The sequence below is a fragment of the Mytilus galloprovincialis genome, chromosome 12 (genome assembly GCF_965363235.1).
Source record: "Mytilus galloprovincialis chromosome 12, xbMytGall1.hap1.1, whole genome shotgun sequence".
NCBI classification, from domain to species: domain Eukaryota; kingdom Metazoa; phylum Mollusca; class Bivalvia; order Mytilida; family Mytilidae; genus Mytilus; species Mytilus galloprovincialis.
In genome coordinates, this window is record NC_134849.1 from 60,060,883 (window position 1) to 60,084,927 (window position 24,045).

At 31.7% G+C, this 24,045-nt stretch overlaps 1 protein-coding gene and 1 long non-coding RNA gene across 5 annotated transcripts in view; one reads left to right on the forward strand and one right to left on the reverse strand.

The window, feature by feature from the left end:
• Positions 1–24,045, reverse strand: part of LOC143054438 (uncharacterized protein C8orf34 homolog) — a 34,817-nt gene that overhangs the window by 2,343 nt on the left and 8,429 nt on the right. For 2 of the 4 annotated variants that reach the window (XM_076227451.1, XM_076227448.1), the window contains 13 exons: positions 21,869–22,029; positions 21,339–21,469; positions 17,721–17,866; positions 14,409–14,476; positions 13,960–14,006; positions 11,144–11,184; positions 8,803–8,874; positions 8,096–8,172; positions 6,837–6,870; positions 6,364–6,436; positions 5,937–6,063; positions 1,775–1,877; positions 619–648 (listed from right to left, as the gene is read on the reverse strand). In XM_076227451.1, the coding sequence (XP_076083566.1) occupies positions 619–648; positions 1,775–1,877; positions 5,937–6,063; positions 6,364–6,436; positions 6,837–6,870; positions 8,096–8,172; positions 8,803–8,874; positions 11,144–11,184; positions 13,960–14,006; positions 14,409–14,476; positions 17,721–17,866; positions 21,339–21,469; positions 21,869–22,029 (1,110 nt within the window). Of the gene's footprint in view, positions 1–618; positions 649–1,774; positions 1,878–5,936; positions 6,064–6,363; positions 6,437–6,836; positions 6,871–8,095; positions 8,173–8,802; positions 8,875–11,143; positions 11,185–12,274; positions 12,298–13,959; positions 14,007–14,408; positions 14,477–17,720; positions 17,867–21,338; positions 21,470–21,868; positions 22,030–24,045 lie in introns of all 4 variants that reach the window. The other 2 variants (XM_076227449.1, XM_076227450.1) reach the window with 2 other exon arrangements.
• On the forward strand, positions 15,330–16,718 carry LOC143054437 (uncharacterized). The gene is made up of 3 exons (XR_012971680.1): positions 15,330–15,810; positions 15,959–16,037; positions 16,600–16,718. It is a non-coding gene; the product is annotated as an uncharacterized LOC143054437 (long non-coding RNA).

Consider the following 24,045-nt stretch of genomic DNA (forward strand, 5'->3'; position numbering starts at 1 on the left):
GGACTGTATTCCTTCACTGTTAAAGTTCATCGTGCTTCTTAGTGATTCTCATTATGCAGGATCAACTTAAAATTAATTTTGTTTCATAGGTACTTAATCACAATTCTCTAATGACAGTAGTGTTGATTATGAATTACATTGTATAAGAATTTAGTTTGCTCAACTATTTATGCAATATAGCATTAAATTTTATTCATCCCCTTGTATAACAAGGGAAGGAATTGATAATGCCCTTTAACACATAAATGATAGTCACTAAAATTGTTTTTTTTATGGAAATGCAATGAAATCAAAAGGTGTCTACTCAGATGTTTGTACAAAATTTCAAGGTATAGAATAAAACAGCTTAATGTCCATATAATATGACTTCTGTAAATCCAGAGTGAATGCAGTTTTAACTAGTGAATTTGTCAGTATAAAAATTATAAGAACTTGCATTTTGATATCAATATAAATTTCTGTATGCAGCTTTTCTTAAAACTACAATATATAATATTGAGGAAAAAACCAATATATTTTAGCAGTATTATTTTTGAGCCTTACTAGATAATATAGAGCAAAGTAAAGATAAATAGGTGTCATTCAAACGTAAGCATAACGTAAACTTTGTATAATTACCTTTTGGTGGGGGAGTTTTCTTTAGTTTTCCTGAAATAAAAATATGTTTTGAATAAATTTCAACTAAAGATTTATTTATTTTTTCTGGTAAAAAATATTAAAAATATTCTAGTTAGTTTTTTTCTGAATTAATTGTATGGGGTAGGTTTGAAAGCACTTTTATTAAAATTTGATGGGTCTTGATTATATTGCTTGAAAATTTAAAGTAAATGTCTATTAAAAAATTTATGAATGGTGTGGTCAAATAAAAAGTGCCTTCTGTTCCCAACTTCATTTATTTTTTGGAATTGCCCTTATGAACTTGAATAAAGGTCAAATATCTTTTTTGATTTTTTTTTCTTTGAACAGATGCTTTATTTTAATTACAATATAAAGTATACTGATAACAAACTTAGTAGGTAACAGTTAAGGTGGTACCTAACACTACAGGGAGATAACTCTGTAAAATCAGCTAAACGTTTTAATTACGTTGTGTTATTAAGGGAATATTAAGCTTCGCAATGATCAAAATAAGTGTTTGTCAAACTGCTATATAACCAGTGTAATTTTTCTGATTAAACGGTTGGTTCAAATTTTTTGAAATTTTTATATTTTTCTCAAAAGGTCAAAGTCAAAATTTTATGAAAATTAAACGAGCCAAATTAATTTTAGTGAAGGTGTTGGGTACCACCTTAATTTGATGGTCATCATCTTTTTTTCCCAAATGTATTCTGTTGTTGATGACTGCATTGAATGCAAGGAAAAAGTCAGTTACATTTTCTAATTGATCTTCCAGCAAAATATTTTTTTGATCATGGGCAGGACACGATACTCAAAAATATTAGGCAATGATGTCATGTATAAATGCAGGCGTATGCTCAATAATTTAACAATGAAATGCATGTGAAATCATTCATACAACCAAACAACAATCTTAACGTTTTGTACATGTAATAAAGTTTTACTTACTATTTCATTGTAATTTATATTCTCAACAAATTTTTTTACAGTTATGACAACTTTCCAATAATATGATAATGGCATTTTAGTTTTTGAAACTGACTTAATCAGCTGAACATATCAGCTCACCCTAGCAGGCTCAACAGATATTTGTTTCTGATAAAGCCAATAAAAAAAAATGCCATTTTCTATTTATATATCTTATTCAAAAACGTACCTTCATATTGCCACTCAGCCAGACTGGTATCAGATTCATATCGTGGTAATTGCCATCCACCTGACTCTGACCTCACTGACCCTCGTACAGTTACTTCTTCATCCTGTAAAAGTGATTATTTATAGGTATGAATCTTTCAGATAGGCGTTACCAGTCCAGGTCTCTTACAGAATTATCAAAATAATCAAAGCGCTGTAAGCGCTGAAGGCAGTTAACCAAAAACCAAGGCAACCGTAATTATGAAAACTGTGGCAATGTTGCCTCAACATTAAACATTCATATATAGTACATTCATGTTTATCTAATGATTTATTTATTAAGGCAAATAATTTATATGTTATCAAGGTTTCAAAAGCAATGCATATATCAATGTATATTTTTTACGGTGAATCTGCAGTGGTACAAGTTCCCAATGATTGCAGTTGTTCTACTTGGTAGTTAACCTTGGTTTTATTTGACTGCTAGAAGTTCAATTTGACTTAGTATGAACATGTAATAGTATGAATGGACTGGTTTCCCTGGAAAGAAAACTGAGTTTGTGTTCTATAGTACAAAAGTTATGAGACACGAATCAGACAAATGTTCACTACAACAGGGATCAAAGGTGAGGTCTGACTGACCTGCCCATAGTAAATGTAAATGATTTGTTATTTTGTCCCATACATATGAATATATATAATTCAGGGGTGGGGATCTCAACGGTTTTCAAGTTCCCAAAGTAGGCAGAGGATTTAGGGGGGCAGGGGGCCCGCCCCACCCCCCCTTTTGGGGAAAAAATTAGTTGCTTATATAGGGAACCACTGGAACGGGCCCCACTTAGGTCGGTCAGTGGGCCCTACTTATGAAAATTTCTGAATCCGCCACTTGGGGTAGGGTGACCCTAGGGACTTCCCCTACATTTCATTTTATTTGTTATATTGTCCCATACATGAATATATACACTGTATGGTTTAGGGGTTGGGATCTCATTGGTTTCCAAGTTCTCAAACAGGAGGGGTAGGGTGACCACAGGGACTCCCCTTCTATTTGATTTAATTAGTTATATTGGCCCATACATGAATATATATTGTTTTGGTGTGGGGATCTCGACCGTTTCCAAGTTCTCAAACAGGAGGGTTGGGGTGACCACAGGGACTTCCCCTATAGTTCATTTGATTTGTTATATTGTCCCATACATGAGTATATATGGTTTAGGGGTAAGGATCTTGACCATTTCCAAGTTCTAAAACAGGAGGGTGAACAGTGACCTCATGGACTTTCATTTGAATTGTTATATTGTCCCGTACATGAATATATATGGTTAAGGGGTGGCGATCTCAACGGGTTTCAAATTCTCAAACAGGAGGGGGTGGGGTGACCCAAGGGACTCCCCCTATAGTTCATCTGATTTGTTATATTGTCCCATACATGAATATATATGGTTTAGGAGTGGGGATCTCGACCATTTTTAAATTATAAAAACAGGAGGGGTGGGGTGACCCCCAGCGACTCTTCCTATATTTCATTTGATTTTTCATATTGTCACAAACATGAATATATATGGTTAAGGTGTGTGGATCTCGACCGTATCCAAGTTCTCAAACAGGAGGGGGTGGGGTCACTCCAGGGACTCCCCCTATATTTCATTTTTTATTTATTATATTGTCCTATACTTGAATATATGCAGGGGTTGATTCAGACGGGGGGAGGGTTGCGGGCTTGCACACCCCTTAAATTTGCAAAGCATGGGTTGTTCTCAGCTTAATAAAGAATATTCTGATAATTTTACCTCAAATTTTTTTAGCCTCGCTCTGCTCGGCAAAAATTTAAGTTTGCGCCCCACCTAAAATCCTGGATCTGCCCCTCATATGGTTTAGGGGTGGTGAGCTCGACCGTTTCCAAGTTATCAAACAGGAGGGGGTAGAGTGGCCCAAAGAATGCCACCTATATATCATATGATTTACTTACATTAAGGTATATATAATATAGTTGCATTAATGATTATTTGTGAAAATAAAGAAAGAAACTTTCATCTACTTTAATTGACCCTTCAAAATTGAGAAAAACAAATAACCCTTCGAAATTGCAGTAATATATTTACACTTTAAAAGCATCTCACATGTGTTATCATCATTTATCATTTATAAAGAAAATTTAGACTGTGACCATGAACATGTATATTGTTATCGACTCCTAGGAGTCGATATTAAGAATTGAACGATGGACATTTAGTGCGTGAATTTTTCTTGCTACCTGATTGGAAGATATTACGAGACGTGAATAATCAAAATTTATTGATTGGTTAGGACAATCCAAACCTAGTTAATGACCTTCAATCCCGTAGAGTATCGGAATTGTCCTCTCTATTTTAGCAATTAGATTTTGCCTGGTCATTAATCATGCATATTCATGATATTGGTACACAGGTAACTTTTATCTATAAATAGTCGAATCTTCTGCAGTTTCGTAAACAACAACGTTAAATGATGTATACTACTTCATAACGTGTGCCCTCACATGTGTGGTAAAATTTGTTGATTGATGCACGTGGCTATTCTAGTAAATGAATTAATCTACAAAGCGAGAGCACTTTCCATTTTCATCAGCTAAGAGTCGATTAGCCCTTTTGGAAAGGCTAATGCTTGTTAGATATACTGTTCCCAGCTCAGTGTCACTTTGTATTGGATTTTTAAATTAAAAATTTGTCAAAAAGTAATTTTGAGTTTCTGAATAAAATATTTTTTCTGATTTTTCTTTCTTTTACATATATCTTTTGGTTTACAATTCTAGTGTTTATATTCATTAATTTACCATGCATAGATGTATTGTTTCACCTGCTTGGATTTATTTTGTAAATGGTCGCCAACCAAACCCGGAATTACCCTTATCCGCTTCCGGAATCGGATCCGATATTATAAAATTTGGTCTTCACGGCCGCCATTGTTATGTGTTTACAATGTTGTTTTTGTCAATCAGATACGATTTTACTCGAATTTATACAATATTTGTCTGCGATTTTCTGTATAAAGCTAACGGTTGAACAAAATGAACATCGCTGTCATGACTAATAATGATAAAAATAAGTTTTTAGCTCGTTTAATTGGAGACTTTGGTGAACATGGTGAAAAGGTTGCAAAGTAATTTCTTATTTTCTTTCAAGTGGAAGGTGACTACGTCGGGCGTAGCTAGAAACCAACTATCCTATTCGAAATTCCGCTTGCAAAAGTGGAAGGTCGCGGACCTCGGACCACCGCTAATTTGCACACTTGCCTCCAAATTAAAAAGCTACGAAAATTTCTTTTTCTAATTTGAAATTGCCACCAACAGCATGAACAGTTGAACTTATTATATAATAGACTACTGACGTAGTTGTACTACGTATTGATGACAAACAATATTCCTACGACTTTTGTCATTTGGGAAATCTAAACTACTTGTCTTAAGAGATTTTCGGCGATTAAATATTTCATACAATTGTTCTTTGACATCTTAGCTAAAAGCACAAGTCATAATGAACTACACAAGGATTCTTAATAAGCACTACTTCCTATGTGTAACTTTAAAACTTTTGGATAAATCGACGATAATTTAAGGTTTTCTGGTCATATTTTTTGTAATCCAGAATAAAAAGTATTAAAAAAGTGTTCAATTAGTTATATATAACATAGAAGCGAGCTAGATAATAACAGTGGCAAGTATTTCAGCATTTATTGGGTAGAACACAAATCTAGGGTGCTCGCATAATGCAGCTTAACTGCATAAAAATAAAAAGGTGTGATATGATTGCCAATGAGACAACTATCCATCAAAGTTTAAATTAAGTGTACGAAAGCAATTATAGACAATGTGCAGCCTTCAACAATGAGAAAAAGATTTTTTTAATTTCCTATATTCCTACAAAGTTCTCAACTTGGCTTATTGACTTGTTTAAAAATTGAAATGAACTGTTGACAAAGTGAAATACCTCATAATGTCAGCTAGTTATAATGGTCATGATCAGTAATTGTACATCTAATTAAAGAAGAAAATGATTGCCAATGAGACAACTATCCATCAAAGTTAAGAAATTTGTAGGAATATAGGAAATTAAAAAAATCTATTTTTGTTTTTTGTCCATGGATTTATGAGTTTTGAACAGCGGTATACTACTGTTGCCTTTATTTAACTTTTATTTCAAACGTACCTGAGGTTCTGTTGTTCTCCCTGACCAGGTTTCTCTCCCTTGTAGAAATGAATCTGCACTCTCCACAGACCTTGATGGGTACGGTGTGTCATCAAACCTTACTGGTACGGTAGCTGCCAACTTCCTGCTGTAACAGAGGAGGAAAACTTACTGCGAATTCATTATTATTTGTTGGATACTAATTTTTGTGGATTTCGTGGGAACAGTTTTATTTCGGGACCAGCTGAGGACCACCTCCTGCTGCAGGAATTCTCTTCTGCGTTGAAGACCCATTGTTGGCCTTTAGCTGTTATATGCTCTTTGGTCGGGTTGTTGTCTCTTTGACATATTCCCCATTTACATTCTCAATTTTATATGTGTTTTTCTTCAACTTTTGGTTAAAGGAAAATCCCTTATTTGTATAAAATTGTGTGGTAGTAAGACTTACCTCTGACTGTTAGATTTCCTTGACCTTGAAGGCTCTGGCAATGTCCTTGACATTTTTGGATTGTAAGTTTCACCTGAAAGATGGCAAACAATAGTAATCTTTATATAAAAACACAGATGGTGGCCATTGACACAAATGATGCCACCTCTTGCATATACCATTATAAAGGGGAATTACTCGAGAACAGTAGAAGTGGACTTAATATGAGTTTCAAGGTAATAAATATAGGCATTGTGTAAAATTTGGTTGAGGCAAACTAAATTATTAAAGAGAACAGAAACCAACTTTTGAATGTATGTTCGGACAACATTTTATGTCCCCATCAATGATGGCAGGGGCATAAAAAACAATACATGCTTACATTTCAATCAATTTAACAAAACAATTTGATGAAGATTTCATAATTATTATTTCAACATCATCAATAAATTCTTAAAATTTTTCCTAAATGACAATTAGAAATTGTTCCTTACCATCAGAATCCATTACATTCCAGACAGGTCTCCTCTGAAATAAAAAAATAATTATGTAAAAATGTTTCTTTCAAGACAAAAATTCCTAGATTTCCAATTAAACTTCATTTGAACTTGAATTGATAGCTTTCTCATTGGCAATCATACACATCTCCTTATTTAAAAAAAAAGAACTGGTTTTTTTTAAATCTATTTTGGTCAAAGTAATGCCGTTTTGTTATATGGACATAACTTTTGAAAACCTAAGTACACATGAGTCATGAATTTAAATGTTCATGGGAGTGGAAATTTTTAATAGGGACTTTGGTAAAATGACAAAAGAGTGTGAATGGTAATGAACAAAAAATAGCTGTCATTGCTTAATGTCTTTTATTATTGATGCGCATATATCAGAAACACAGTTTTGGCAGTATTTGGCCACAGCTTTATTACAAACTACAAAATTATAAACCCATATAACTAGATAAACAGTTAAGATATATATAAATATATAGCAAGCAGATAGATAATTAAATGAACGTAGTCACCTTTCATATTGGCAGACTACAAAAGATAACTAGATAACTAACTAGATAGATAACTAAATATTTACAATAAATGAAGCATCCAATAAAATAAAATGAATCCTGGGATACAGAGATTCATTATTTTTTGTGTGGTGGGTCCTGGGATAAAGAGACCCCCAATATCAAATGTTTTGGATGCTAATTGAAATATGCGACAAAATGACGCATATCTAAAGTAAACATATATAAATATTTATAAGAAGATTTGGCATTAGTTCCAATGAGACAACTCTCCCTCCAAGTCACAATTTGCAAAAGTAAACCATTTGTTTTTGCTTATCAATTTGAAATAAGTAAGGCCTTTGGTCATTTCATTTGACATTTGTGATCTTGGGGCTTTTATAGGTAACTATACAGTATAGGTTTTGATCCTTGTTGAAGGACAAATAATGACCAAACTTTTCTAAAATCTGCTGATTTGTCTCAGTTGGATAGTTGTCTTATTGACTGTAATATGATTGTCATACAAGTGAGAGGTTAAGCTAGCTATAAAACCAGGTTTAATCCATCCTTTTCTACATAAGAAAATGCCTGTACCAAGTCAGGAATATGACAGTTGATATCAATTTGTTTGATGTCTTTGGGCTTTTGATTTTGTCATTTGGTTGCAGACTTTGGGCTTTGAATTTTCCTTGGAGTTCTGTGATTTTACTTTTCACATCTTCATTTTTGTTAATTCAATAAATAACTTACAGGGCCAGTCACCTGTGATACACTTTCAAATTCATCGTCTTCACTGTCTCCTGGGGAGGGTTGGTACCCAGACATACCTGTAAAATACAGCAACTTTTGTTAGAACATGAAATGCATACATATATACAAACATCCTAGGCTGGAACTTAAAAATTTAGGAGCTGCAATCCTCTGGGTTTTACTACAAAACTCTATGGGAATCTCAATTTTTAAGTATTCAATTGAAATCATGTAGAACAATCAAAATTAACCTTGAAGAACAGCCAAAACTTACCCTGTAGAACAGTCAAAACTAACCATGTAGAACAGTCAAAACTATTCTCAAATACTTATTGCATGCATTTGTTATTGTGATTTTTGAAGAATGGAACAAAAAGAGAGATTAAATTATTATTAAGATTTCAGGACAAGATATTTGTATCAGATATTAGAATGCGAATTGTTATTGCAAATACAACCATTAGTACTTTTTGAAATAATTTCTGAATTTACAGTACATATACTTGTTATTCTCATATCCTCTCACTGACCTTTTAATCTTAAATAAATAAACTGGCTATATAATTCATATGCACTTATAATGCATTTGATATTGGATTTTTAACTATTGGGAAAGTTTTGGTGGTTAAAAAACTAATTAAAAGGGGAGATAACTCTTGAAACAAAAGTGGAAAATGTGTGAAATTCAATTATTGAATTAACAGTACCTGTGTTTGGTCTTTCATCTGGATCAGAATCATAAGGACTGCCATTATTTGGTTGTCTATTATATCTGTCATCTGTAAGTCAAATAAAAGTATGTTATTTCATCATCAACCTTATCAGATAAGCAATCGTGACAAGGGATCAAAATCGTGTAGTACAGGTGTACACCTAAATCGTGAAAGTTGGCTGGTATGGATATCATGTTATTTCAAATGTTTTTCTCTACTCAAGGTTGTTGATTTTTCTAATTTTAAAATGTGAAATTTTGCAGATCAATTTACATTTTATCTAAAGGATCAAACTAAATGTGAAAATCATCAAAAACAATTGGTTGAAGTCGTACAATTTAGAAAAACAAAAGTATTGCATTCCAACAGATTAAAAGAAACTTGAATTAAAATCACCAAATGAGTGAATCAAAAGTAACCCAAAATTATTAAAGGATGTTGCTCTGCTCTATTTCAATGGCTTTACATTTCAGGATTCAATTGGTAACGTACTTATATTAGCTTGTTTCTGTATGGCTCTCAAAATTTTTATTATGCCATAATGGAAAATCCAGGAATTATTTCACATTTGTTATATCTTGTTCTTTTGGCAATTTATATACAGTATAGTTTTAACTCATTGTTGAAGACCCTGTTGTGACTTTTAATTGCTATAAGGATGCTATTACAATGTACTGTCAGTGTGAATCAAGATTGCAGTTTGCACATAGTTTCTACATTCTAAATAAATATCTATATCACAAAGAAGTCTGAACAAAGAAAATATGATACAGCTACTTGAAGCCATACTAATTAAAGCTATATCTATCAGCAAAAAATATAACATAACTAATACAAACAGCTATAATTGGTTAAATTGATAGATCAATTCATACCTGCCAACTGTCACTATTTGCAGGGGATTTCCCCCATGGAAGCTCCCAAATTGAAATTTTTAAAGAGCAATTATGTCCACAATTTTAACAAAACAATTAATTTTACAATGAATTGAGGCTTATAAAAGTATGAAGACCAAAAAACAACATTACACTGTATTTGAAGGCCCCCTTAAAGGTTTTTTAGGAGTATGGCAGCCATCTTGCATGCAAAACCCCCATGGGTATTTTGAAAACTTGGCAGGTATGGATCATTCCATTGCACTATTGAGCCTCCTCATGGGGTTTTTGATTATGTGATTACTTGTTAATTTCTTTACTGATTATTTGATAACCATACCAAATAGTTCATGATTATTCAATTATTTGATATTCTAAAACTGAAGTTTCAATTATTTGATTATCTTGTTTAAAATTTGTTTTAATGATTATGACATTAGATTTAGACAATTGACATTAGATTTTAATGGCAAGAAATTTGTAATTATGTCGTGCAGGAAATATTTCATAAAATCAGTTCAAAAAGAATTTAACACTATCAATATGACTATACAATTTATGAATTGAATATAAGGGCAGACAACTAAATTAAGGCTGAGAAAAAAGTGAAATGGGCTATGGGTTTGCAAATTAAAAAAATGCCATGTTTTTCTTGCTGTGAATTTGTTTGTTCTCATGGTTACCAACAGTTATTCCTTGAGTTCTTAACATATAGCAAAGTCAAATTTATTGTTTTGTGTCTCTGATTAAATAAAAAGTTTTTGCTTTTGTTTTAAACAATAATAGTTTAATACCAGTTTTTTATAACAGTTTTCACCAATTAGAATTATAGTATAGTTTATCAAGAACTTATAAAATTGTGTGTATACATGCATGAACTGCAAAATTTATTACATTTAATAGAAATAATAACATACATGCAAGATGAAAATAAATTAGCATTGTTAAAATTTTCATGAAACCTGAAATCATGAATTCTTATGTTTTTTGAAATGACATGGTACATCATAAACGAATTAATTAAATTTCGCTTTGTACAATAAAAATAAAATATGACACTTATCAGTTTGACTTATTTTCAAATAACTATATACTTTACCATAAAGAGTTATTGAAATTTGGGTAGGATAGGTATTTAAGGTGGTACCCAACACTTTCACTAAAATTAATTTGGCTCGTTTAATTTTCATAAAATTTTGACAAAGTATTTACTCTGACCCTAACAAAAATATAGAAATGTCAAAAATTTTGAACCAACCGTTTTGTCAGAAAAATTACACTGGTTATATAGCAGTTTGACAAACACCAATTTTGATCATTGAGAAGCTTAATATTCCTTTTACAACACAACGTAATTCAAACATTTAGCTGACTTTACAGAGTTATCTCCCTGTAGTGTTAGGTACCACCTTAAGATAGTACAAATCTATAAAATAATCTACATTCGATTGAATACATACCAGTAAAACTGTACTGGGGGCGAATATCAGCATAATTAAGACTGAAATACCGATAGAAATTCAGAAAAATTATATATAACAATAGTTCTGATTATAAGGGCTGTTCCAGAAAGTACTATGCCCCCTCCAGGGAAGGCAATTTATAAAAAATTTATAAAGTCAGTTGTTTTTGAAATTATAACCAGAATGCAAAAGGAGTGTTGTTCTAATTTATTTTGATTTCCCTGTGTGGTGGAGGTTAAAAATAGTGCCATCCCAGGGGGAACATAGTATTTTCTGGAAAAGCCCTAAAACTAAAGCTATCTATCAGTGCTGTTAATAAAAAAAACATAGCAATTAGAAGATCCACTATATTCTTAGAGAAGGATTTTGGGACTTTAGAGACTTTAAAGTTTGAAAGTCATGTGCAAATTTTTTATGTAGAAAATCCTAAATTCTGTAACCAGAAATGAACTGGAAAGACAGGCAAAATTAAATTGGGTACAATTAAGAATACATAAGATTTTACTTGAATCCCAAAGTACTTCCAATCAATTATAAAATTACTGTGGATTCATTATACATGTAATTATTCACTCATGGGAAAGCAATTTCCATTGATTTCATTGATACATGCATCTCAAAGCAACCAAGAGGTTGAATATTTAATGAAAAGAAGTTTTTCTATGGACTTGAATGCAGACTTTTGTAACACCCACCAAAATACAAATTTTTCTCTTTCCACAAAAATTGATATACATGTTAATAAATGAATCTATAGTTCTCAGATATTGATAAATTTTTAAATGGTTATGATAGAATTTCACCAACCATTTAATTCCCACTTTGTCCTTCTCTTGTTATTGTGGATCTACCTATCTTAGATGTTAATAGAACAAAATTATCATGAAAGTAAAATTTTGGAGATTAATTCTCAAAATGGTGTAAGATTTGTTTTATATCAGGTATGACTTGCACTAGTACTGAAACACTAGTACTGAAACGTAAAATTATTTGACTTGGAGTTGTTCTGAATATTTAAAGACCATAAATAAAAGAAAACTTTACGCTATTTGAGAATTAATCTTTTTATAGACAACAACATCTGAGGAAAGTGTAACTAAACTGTCTGGTGCACAAGTATATAATTACCCTTTGGTGGTACTATGTATGTCCTATTATAAAGTATATATCATGGTATAGTGAAAATGCTGATACCATTTACAGCAGAATGCATTGAGTGTGTAGGTAAAGGTAGAATCTTCGGTTAGCTTGTTTGTTAGCTATAGCTGAACCAGGAAGTCATTATTAGGTTAGGTGTAACCCTCCTTGTGGAGTAGTCTAGTCCTAAAGACAGATACAATTGGTTATCTGTCGGACTAGTCTATTCTTAAAGGAGGGTAGTTTACCTAACAAAATAATGACTTGACAGTTTAGCTAGCAAGCAAGATTACCAAAGATATTACCTTTACCTACACACTCAATGTATTCTGTTGTAATACTGTAAATTCAGAAATTTTTGCAAGCATTAATCATTGAGATTTTTGAAGAATGAACAAAATTAGAGATAAATTATAATAATTGTTATTTCAAGACAAAACTATACAGATATATGAATCAGATATGTTATAAGTTGCATTATTCAAATTAATAAAAACCTGACAATAATTTCTGAATTTGCAATACTTATTTGGTCAACTGTTTAAACTTAAAGCTTATTTTCTCACAACAGTTTAAGGCTAATCCATTAAAATGTATGTGGGAGGGTAGAAAGGGACTTTCAAAATATCCCTAGCTACTACCAAGAACTATTATTTCCATAATGGTAATAGATGCATACTGAAAAAAGACCCATGACCCACATTCAATAATTAAACATCCTGTCATACCCTCCAACATACATTTTAATCAAAGAGCCCTTACTATCTATCAGAGGATCTGGAGTAGATACAATGTTTTCAGTAGATACAATGTTTTCAGTAGATACAATGTTTTCAGTAGATACAATGTTTTAAATACTTTCTGATTTTTGGTTGAGTTCGTGTTGCTCATTCTTTTTTTCATGAAGGGTTTTTTAGACTGTTTTTTGTCTTACTATTCATTTTTTTCTTGGCAGGAATTTGACGCCTTGCTATAATCTGCTTTAAGCATACAGTAAATTGGGATGTCTTTTCTTGTGTTATTTTGCATCAGTCGGTGTTATCCAAAAAAGTACTAATGATTGGTATACTCCAAATTCAACAAAAATTTGAATGTCTTTGGAAAAGGCAAGTTGATAAATTAAAAACAATGTTATTGTATCAGCATTTGGTCATCAATACTAAAAAGGTTATTATCATAATGTACTTGTATTTTTTTTTTAAACACAAAGACATTACATATTAGAATATGAGGGATTTTTTTTGCTGTGTTGAAGAAACATTGGTGGCTCTTGGTCGGGTTGTTGTCTCTTTGACAAATTCCCCATTTCCATTCTCAATTTCATCAGGATTATAATTCACTTTCGACTGTTTAAATCAACCATTATCATGTAAATGAGCAACAAGATTGGTGCCACACATTCATCAGATTAGCTCATGCTTCAGGAGGAACTGAGGACACCATAGTTTTGGGGTTAGTGTTGTTTAATCTTATATTATATTGTCTTCATATGTCAAATTGGCAATCTAAAAACATGTACACATTTTCATTGAAGGTCTGTTCATCCAATAAACGTTGGGTTTGCTTGCAAAAAACAAGCTTGTTTGATTAATGTGTTACTTTTAAGCTATCAAAAGGAGTCACCAATGGATAACTCCTGGCTAGTATTATTAATGTGATAATTTTACAGTACTTACTTTATATTAAGTTTAACATTTGCATCTTCATGTCTTTGTCTCAAAATCTTAAATATACAATTATTTAGAAATTAATCAGAATTACAAACAATAAAATACTACTGATAAATGAATTTTCGAAACAATGCAACATGTTTTTAATTGGTGGTAAAAATAATCTTTTATTCATGTCATGTTCTAAAAATAGGAAGATGTGATACGATTCATTGCTGATTAGACATTTAATATATCCTTTTAAAAAAAAAATATTGATTACAAATGCTTGTCTGCTTTTTTTTAATTGATTCACTTTTGAAGTCTTTTGATTCAACGAAAGAAATTGCAAGCCCACTCCTATATAGGGGCAGCAGAGTGGGGAAGCTAAACTTTTCCCACCCAAGCTAACTCCCAGGGTGGGTGGGTGGGTGGTTGGACAAAGCAAAATCCACATGAGCTGTAGTGTGCCTTACCTTACTGAGTTTGTAGCCTGATTTTGGTATATTGGTCACACCTTCTCTTCTTAAATCATCAGCATCCTCTAAAAACAGACAAAAAGATTAATCATATCTTATAAATAAAACAACCTACATGTAGTTATCACACTAAAACACAATTCTTGTTTGTTACAAGTGTGCATTCTTTTATTTTCATGGAATGAGGGAAAACTTGCATTTGCATCGGTATTTACTTCATTGTTTTACCACAGTTTGCATACAAGCCTATAGAAAATTTGTAATTTGTTGAACATTGGAGATGGCGAAGCTCAAATCTCCATATGGAATTTACTGACCCCATTATGGCATATGTATCTTATATCATATTAGGTCACTACCACACTGTGTAACAAATTTATCATTCATTCTCAATTTCTTCATCCCTTAAAACCATTCAATTTTTTACATGATACCATGTTGTTTGACAAATATAGATTCCACAACTGCAACATGTGTATTACCAGATTTCTCTACTCGAGACAGTTGAATATTATCATTTAAAGCGTGAGGCTTGCCGAGCTTTTTAAATGATCAAATTTTAACTGTTGAGAGTGGAGAAATATGGTAATACACGAGTTATAGTGGTGGAATCTGTTTCTATAATGATTTTTATCCTTCCTTTTCAAAGATTTGAGGAAAGTTGTGTACTTTTGATGTGATGTCATCAGGCATGGTCGCCTTTTCTCATGATGTCACAATAAGAAAATTCAGAAGAAAACAAGAAAATTTAACGTCACAATTAAATTTCAACCAATCATTTGCCGAGAACAGATTTTTCACTAGTGGTGTAATACCACCAAATCATGGTACGTCACATCCGGTTGCATACGAAAGTAGGCCTAAAAAAATATTCCCTTGAATTTGACAGTTGTAGAAAATTAACCCTGCAGTTCAATGCACTTAAATTTTTCTGAGTCGTAAATATGTATGTTGGGTGTCTGAAAGCATCATTCTTTTTTTATTTGATGGTCTTATAAAATATTTTGGAACGTTAAGGTTACATAGTTACCAAAGCAGGTAACCAGTAAATAACAGTGTAAAAATTGGGTTGTCTACCCTCGGCGGTGGTTACTTTCTTATATGCAATGAAATGTAGTGTGAAATTTTCACTGTATCACTGGAAAGGATTGAACTTTACACATGCAAAGTATTTCTTTGGTTGAAATAAAGGTAAATACTGTACGATTTTTTTAAAAGTGCCAATTTAACAAAGACTAATAGGGAAAAATCAATGGTGGTATTACACCTATTTAGGGAAACTAAATGTGCACTCGTGACCCTATTGTACTTTCATTTTTAAAAGTTATAAATAAACCAGTTCATACATTGTAAACATGGACTTTTCGGAATGGATTTAGACACAGAAAGTACGTTTGAGGTAAAATTGCATTGAAATGGGGGTTTACGGGTGTTTTCTTAGTCAAATGGGTGGACAGACGAAGCTGTATTTAGATTACTGTGTTAAATTTTAAATTACCCTTACAGTTTTTGTTTTGTTTATACAACATGTGAATTTTTTATTTCAGTGTTAACCATATTCTGAAGAGCATTCTGTTGAAAAATCTTATATGTGAATTGGTCTGCAGATGACACTTCAGCATTAAAGTATGTATCAACTATCATCATGTTTTTTTTTTGTTTTGGCCGCAAAAGTTTACAATTTGCCATTGTGCCGTCTACATTTTGCACAGACAATAACTCATCTAAACACTTATTTGTCCTGGATTTATACACATCAGAATCCAGTCTCACATACTTAAACTTTATAATTCTTACCAATTATTTTTTGTACCAGCATTCCAAGGGACATAACCCTTTTTAAAAACATTTTGAGGTATTTTTTTAATACTCTTTCTCCCTATTTTCTAATGTAAAATACAAGAAAGTGGACTTTTTGTGTAAATCTATTAGAAATATACTGTTATGAGTAAATAAAAAGACTTTGATACCAGTAGCAATAAATGATTGACTGAAAGGGAAACGTTATTTCTCACACTAGGGGAACAGACCAAAAACTCAAGTTACACATAAGGGCTTATAGAAACTTCCGTGTAGACTGTTAACATTTATAGAGACAGTTCTTTCAGCTAAAACACTTTAATTATTGATTTAACATTACATTTATTTCATTTTTGTGGGATAATAATCACATTTGTTTTATTTTTAGACAAAAGATATCAAGTTTTGATGAAAAAGGAAGGAAGGAGGAAAAATGGACCAAAACAGACCAAAACAGACCTTCAAATGAACTCTAAAAGGTGCAATAAAATTGTTTATCATCTTAAAGTTGTCTTTTGTATTCTATTTAATTGTTTGAATGCATATATCATGAGTTTATGATCAGATATTAGTCAACACTGCATTTTATAATGATACACTGAAATTAGGATTTTTCGAAGAAATTGGACTGAAATTGCCGTAGGATATGGCCTTACATTATAGTGATTTTCTCTGAAACTATAGTTCTGACTGAGACAAAACTTGACAGTTATGCTTGAAACAACTTGCAATTGAAGGGGAAAAAATTGCATTAAGTTTATTTGACATTTAGGTGTTCTTTAGGTGTAATACCACCAAATCATGGTACGTCACATCCGGTTGCATACGAAAGTAGGCCTAAAAAAATATTCCCTTGAATTTGACAGTTGTAGAAAATTAACCCTGCAGTTCAATGCACTTAAATTTTTCTGAGTCGTAAATATGTATGTTGGGTGTCTGAAAGCATCATTCTTTTTTTATTTGATGGTCTTATAAAATATTTTGGAACGTTAAGGTTACATAGTTACCAAAGCAGGTAACCAGTAAATAACAGTGTAAAAATTGGGTTGTCTACCCTCGGCGGTGGTTACTTTCTTATATGCAATGAAATGTAGTGTGAAATTTTCACTGTATCACTGGAAAGGATTGAACTTTACACATGCAAAGTATTTCTTTGGTTGAAATAAAGGTAAATACTGTACGATTTTTTTAAAAGTGCCAATTTAACAAAGACTAATAGGGAAAAATCAATGGTGGTATTACACCTAGTGAGGAGAAATATTTTTCTCACACCGGTCAGGCAATATGAAAATAGCACAAAAATTAGAGAAAGGGATGTAATACCACTACTAACCGTACCCGTGTATTATTACAAACCATGTTTACTAACCCCTTATGAAATATACACAGTCATCACATGGTTGCTTTTAACTAATCAAATTCCAAGAAATGTATAGGATGTAAGATAATGTCTCTTATATCGCCTTTTTTCCTAAATAAAAATTTCAAATTAAAGTAGGTCACTGTTACCTAATAATTCAATAGCATCATCCTCTTCCTCCTGTTCATCTAAGTATCCAGAATCATCTGAATGTTTGTCTTTTTCCTGAAGATATTGGTTGAGTTCCTGTCTATGTTTTTTGGATTCTATTTTTGGTCCTCGCACATGCCCAGAACTGTAAAATTTGAAATGCATGTAAATCAAACTTTCAAAAAGGCAATTTATACATAAAAATAATGCTACAAAAGCAATGTACATTATATGAAAGAAAAGAATTTAAAAAAAAAAGAATGATTTTTTTTTGGATTTTTTTATGAAAAAACTGCTTGAATTTTATGAAGATTTCTCGATGAAGTTGGCCATCATATATATATACTGTATACTCAAATTAACATGATAAAGTCAAAACAGTAAGGGCTGTTTCAGAAAATACTATTGCCTCACTCAAACTAACATTTAATTCGAATTGAATTTGAATCGAAAGCATTCGAATTCGCTAATCGCATTCACACGCGCATTGCAATTCAAATTAGAATTTACATTCTGACATAATTGTTTAATGCCAATCAAAATTAGAATTACCTGTGAATGCTGCACAAGTTATCTCAATAAGAATAATCATGATAATCATTTGAATTTAAAAAAAAAAAGTATTGCCTGTGCTTTTAGTAATAAATGCTGAAATCTAAATATAAAGTTGTTAAATATTTATACACCAAATATTATATTTAAATCCACATCAATTGAAAACTGCTTTTTCTGGGTCTTTTATAGCAAACTGTGTTATTGATATGCTCATTGTTGAAGGCTGTACAGTGACCTATAGCTTTTAATTTCTGTGTTATTTGGTCTCTTTTAGAGAGTTTTCTAATTGGCAATCATACCACATCTTCTTTTTTTATGTTGTATTGACTCTTCATTGAGTTTAATTTTATTGGTGCGAAGCATTTCCATTATATAGAAAGGGAGAAAACTTCTTAATTCTGGTAAACAAAATTGGAAAGGGAGATAACTTCTAGATTCTGGAAAGGGAGATAACTTCTTGATTCTGGAGAGGGAGATAACTTCTTGATTCTGGAAAGGGAGATAACTTATTAATTCTGGAAATGATTTTTGAAAGGAGGTAACTTCTTGATTCTGGAAATGATTTTTTCGAAAAGGGAGATAATTTCTTGATTGTAAAGGGCTTTATGTTGATCACATTAAGAACTCAGATTAAATTATTTGATTTTCTTTTATTTATTCAAGTTTCAATTAGAATTATTATTTTCACTGAAAACTCATTTTAAAAATGTCATAAATGATTAAAATTGAGAATGGAAATGGGGAATGTGTCAAAGAGACAACAACCCGACCAAATAAAAAACAACAGCAGAGGGTCACCAACAGGTCTTCAATGTAGCGAGAAATTCCCGCACCCGGAGGCGTCCTTCAGCTGGCCCCTAAACAAATATATACTAGTCCAGTGATAATGAACGCCATACTAATTTCCAAATTGTACATAAGAAACTAAAATTAAAATAATACAAAACTAACAAAGGCATGAGGCTCCTGACTTGGGACAGGCGCAAAAATGCGGCGGGGTTAAACATGTTTGTGAGATCTCAACCCTCCCCCTATACCTCTAACCAATGTAGAAAAGCAAGGGTAAATATATGTAAAACATCCAAAAATCAAATCGATCTGGTCTTCTGTTTCTGTGAAATATTCCATCCAGTGAGTTCTCTACCAGAAACCATATTTCTGTTTAGATATCTCAACCATTTAAAATCAAATTCAATGTGCAATTTGAAAACAATAATATATTACTAAGCCCCACAACATGCAAATAACTATTAAATTAAGTTTGTCCTGTTGCAGTTGATAGCCAACATCACATTGTGTGACAAGGTTGATAGTTTACTCATAAAACACTTAACCTTCAACTTGACTAAAGGTTAATGGCGTCAACCTAGGTATAGTAAAGATTTTATCAAAACCTTTTTTTAAACAAATATGTTGAAACTAAAATTTGCTCAGGATTACATAAAATTCTAATTGAAATGACTACTTGCAAGAAAATTGGTATACATGTATATACATGTATGTATGGTTTTCAAGTTCACTTGTTTTTTTATATATGTGCAAGTGAGAAGTGCAAAATGGGCCTTACTGAAAACCATGTATAATTATAGTTTAAAGAGGGTGTGTATGTTTGGGTACTTACACTTTTCTGTATAAAGACAATAGATGTATTTATAGAATCAATTAATACTTTCATTAATCATTGATCACGTTTTTATCATATTTGGAAAGTGATTTTGATTAATTTTTGCATATTTATTGTATTTAAGTGTTTTGTCAACTGGATCCATGTGAGTGAGAAGTAAAGATTTTAACTTTGGTAATTCCCCTTTTCAAAATCTAAAGAATCATGAGTAATTGAAATGTTCATACCCAAAAATGATAATAATGTCACACCATTGGTTGAATTTCCATTGTTTATGACAATGTTTTTTAAACCAATCACCACCCTTTGGTGTACACTTTTGAAAGTATTACCCATGATGCATTAGATTCTGGAACGGTGAATTCTAATTGCACTCCACAATTTCCTTATTGTAGAATACATGGGGTTTTCCAAAGTTATAAATAGCGTTGGTGGTTATGAGCTGTAAACTTCATCTAAGGATGCCAACAATATAAAAATCATAAACAAAGCATGTTGGAGGGTACTATTACTAGCAATGCATACAGCAGTTTTTAACAAGCCATAAAACTAATCCTGAATTTGACTCTAAAATTATATTCTGCTAGAAGTTTTTCTTTTTTTATGAAATACAAATGGATCCAATATGAATAAAATATAATCAGTAAATTAAATAGTCATTGGACTCATTAATTTGGACTTGAAAAACTTTCGTTTTAAATTTGGTTATATTAAATAAACTAATAACTCTACACAAATTATATACATTGACTCTTCACTGTGAAGGTAAATAATATAACTGATACCAGATGTAATTTTGGAGTCAAATCAGGTTTAATGTGAGCTACACTAGCGTATTGTCGTGCTTTCACTCACCTTCTTCTGTTTAAGCAGATTACAAAACTTATGATTAAGTATCCTACTATAACATTTATAAAAAATATCCATTTTTAATTATACTAAAAATGCTTAAATAAAGAAAATATTTAGTAAATTTAGTAATATTGTCAATGAGACAACTATTTCAATTACTATGGATTCATCTTTTTTTGTGGGTACCAATATTTCGTGGGTTGCTGAAAACTTACATTTTCATGTATATAAAGTTTCGTGGTTTTGCAAAAGTCTACATACAACTGGATAGAAAATTTTGTAATTTGTTGGACATTTGACTTCATGGTTTCACTGTACCCACAAAAACCCAGAAAATTGGTATCCAACGAATAATAATGAATCCACATTATGTCCAAAAATATTTTATGTGAATTATTGGTACTGTGATGAAAATATTTATTCCATTTATATGCATACAAGTGATGAATAGCATATACATAAGCTACACGTATTATGTATTAATATATATGACTTCACTTAAATGTGATGTCCTTAAAATAATTACACCAAAGTTTTACTCCAAAATGTATGATTAAGCTCTCATGAAGAAAAAACTAAGCCATACCTATTCATATCTGTATTAGAATTTTGTTTGACCGATTCTTTACAATTCATTAATTCTCCAGCTAATGGATCCTCTTCTGTCCTGTAAGGCCTTGGTCCTTTATAATTGCTACTTCTAAATATGTCATCATCCTGTTAAAAAAATTCATAAAGAGTTATTGCCCTTGTACAAACTCTTCAGTGATTGAGCATTAATAGTTGTTCTGCAATGGCTTGGTCATTTATTATTACTTCTCCTAAATATGTCACCATCTGTTAAAAAAGTATATATAGAGTTATTACCCCTGTAAAAACTGAATGGATCCTCCTCTGTTGTGTTATCTATATGAAATGGTGGGGTTTGGGTTATATCAGCTCTTCCAACTACTATTAGGTTTGGGATTTTCACAAATATTTTGGGTTCTACAATTACCAACACAAGTTCTCATTATTGTGATACTCACCCGGTGGCATTATTTACTTTTAAATTAATAATATCTCACAATGTTTTCTGAATTTACGGAGTATAATTTGTGAAAACAGCTATATTACCCCAAGTCCTGAGGAAGCCCAAGCTGTTCTTGTATCTTTAGATGTCTCTGTTCGTCTGTGACCTTTTGTTTCTTCTGATTTGGTTTGACCTTCAAAAAGGTCATCAAAACTGGTAGCTGAAACTTTGTTGTCTGCATTCCATCCTTGCTTTTGTCTACGTCCTTTTAACAAAAAAAAAAACACAAAAGTTTTAAAAATTGGCTTAATGAGAATTTACTAAAGGGACATTCATCAATTTGTGCGTATAAGAGACTGATGAATTTAAATGTTTCCATGAAGTACATTTTTTCTTCAGGCCAATATACCACAGAATTCTGATTTTATCAAATATTTTTATAGGACTGTGAAAATTAAAAATTTCTCAATAGGCTAAAACTGAATTGAACGTTTCTTATCTAATGTGTTATTACAAAATAAACGATACATTTTTGGCTACTGATTTTGTTGGTGTTTTTACTATCACTGAAAATGCTTTACTTATCATGCTTATTGAACTTTCTGATTATGAGGGTGATTGATCAAAAATCTTTTTAAAAATAATGAAAGGAACAGGCTTGCTGTAATTCATTAGCAGAAACAAGTGATTATCTCCCTTGACACATTTGTAAACATACTTATTTTCATTGATACTTTATAATAAAAAATTGAATGCTTATTGATTTTGAAATTCTGGGTGGACAGCTTTGACAGAAGTGCATTTTGTATGAACCACCAGAAGTGTGTCATGATACTAGAAATGTGCCCATGATTATGGTTTTACAACCCTTAATTTATTAAAAAAAAAAAGAGGTTTGAATTCTTATAAATTCATCATTTTATGCTGCAACCATACCATTACAAGTTAAATGAAACTTTAAATGTTCTTATTTTATATACTACAAGTACACTCCCGTGATATCGCGGGTCCGTGACTGAATTAAAGTATATAACTATGCCTAAGCCTTATTTTAGTAATTGGTATTGTCATCTGATAAAGTCATGTCGATTATAAGATACACAGTTTTCTCTGCTTTCAAATCTTTCTGTTTGAACCCGTCGACCTGGAACTTATCAATTATTGGAAATATTAATTATTTGGAAAACAAAAGGTCCAGGCTATCCAGGAATGGGGTATTTTTAATCAACAGCATTGTCCTATATTAGTTATCTTAGAAAGTCTTGCTGATTGCTGAATAAAGCTACAATAGGGAACAATTTGACAATGATTGAATTTAGTAGTGTCAGCACTTTGATTATGACCCATGTATATAGCAAAATCCTACATACACCGTTTGGTGGTGGGCCTGTCAAATGCGGAAGGTACAGATAAGGTAATAGCTAACAGGTGAATATACTATAGGTATTGGTATCGGATTAGACCCGAACTTGTTAATTATTGGCAATATTAATTATGTGGAAAACAAAAGGGTCTGGAGTGGTGTAATTTTTAATCTACACCATTGTCCTATATTAGTTATATATAGAGTTGAATTCTTTGATGTGTCGTTTTTACCCGCTGACGGCTGACAAATTGGACCTCGTAATTTTAGTATTATAGATTAGTTATTTCATATTAACTCCTTTCTAGCCAATTTGCAATAATCTATTTTCACATTTCTCTATTAACTCTGCTGATGTACACATATAATAGTAAATCACAAATCAGTTTCACTAAGTCATCATGCGATAGTCACAATATATAAATCACTCTCAAAAATTAGTTTGTTCATTAAGGAATGACTGTAATATTTTTTCTGTCTATGAAGAAATAACATAAAAAATTTGGTGCACACTGAATAACGCGCGTAGCAGGTTATTTGACAGTGTGCACCACATTTTTTATGTTATTTCGAATAGACAGAAAAATATTACAGTCATTTCTTATAATTTAATTCTAAATTCAATTTTAAACCGTAGAAAACCATGAAAAAACGTTGATGATGTCACGGTCACATGACTAAATTTATCTATGGGGCTGATAACAAAATAACGTCAGCCAATCAGAAGACGTGTTACATCCAAAATTAAATTATTAGTAAATGCAACTAGAAATAAACCTTTCAAACACCTATAATGCAAGTGCTACAGAAATGCTTGAGGTGGTACCCAACACTTTCACTAAAATTAATTTGGCTCGTTTAATTTTCATAAAATTTTGACAAAGTATTTACTTTGACCCTTTTACAAAAATATAAAAA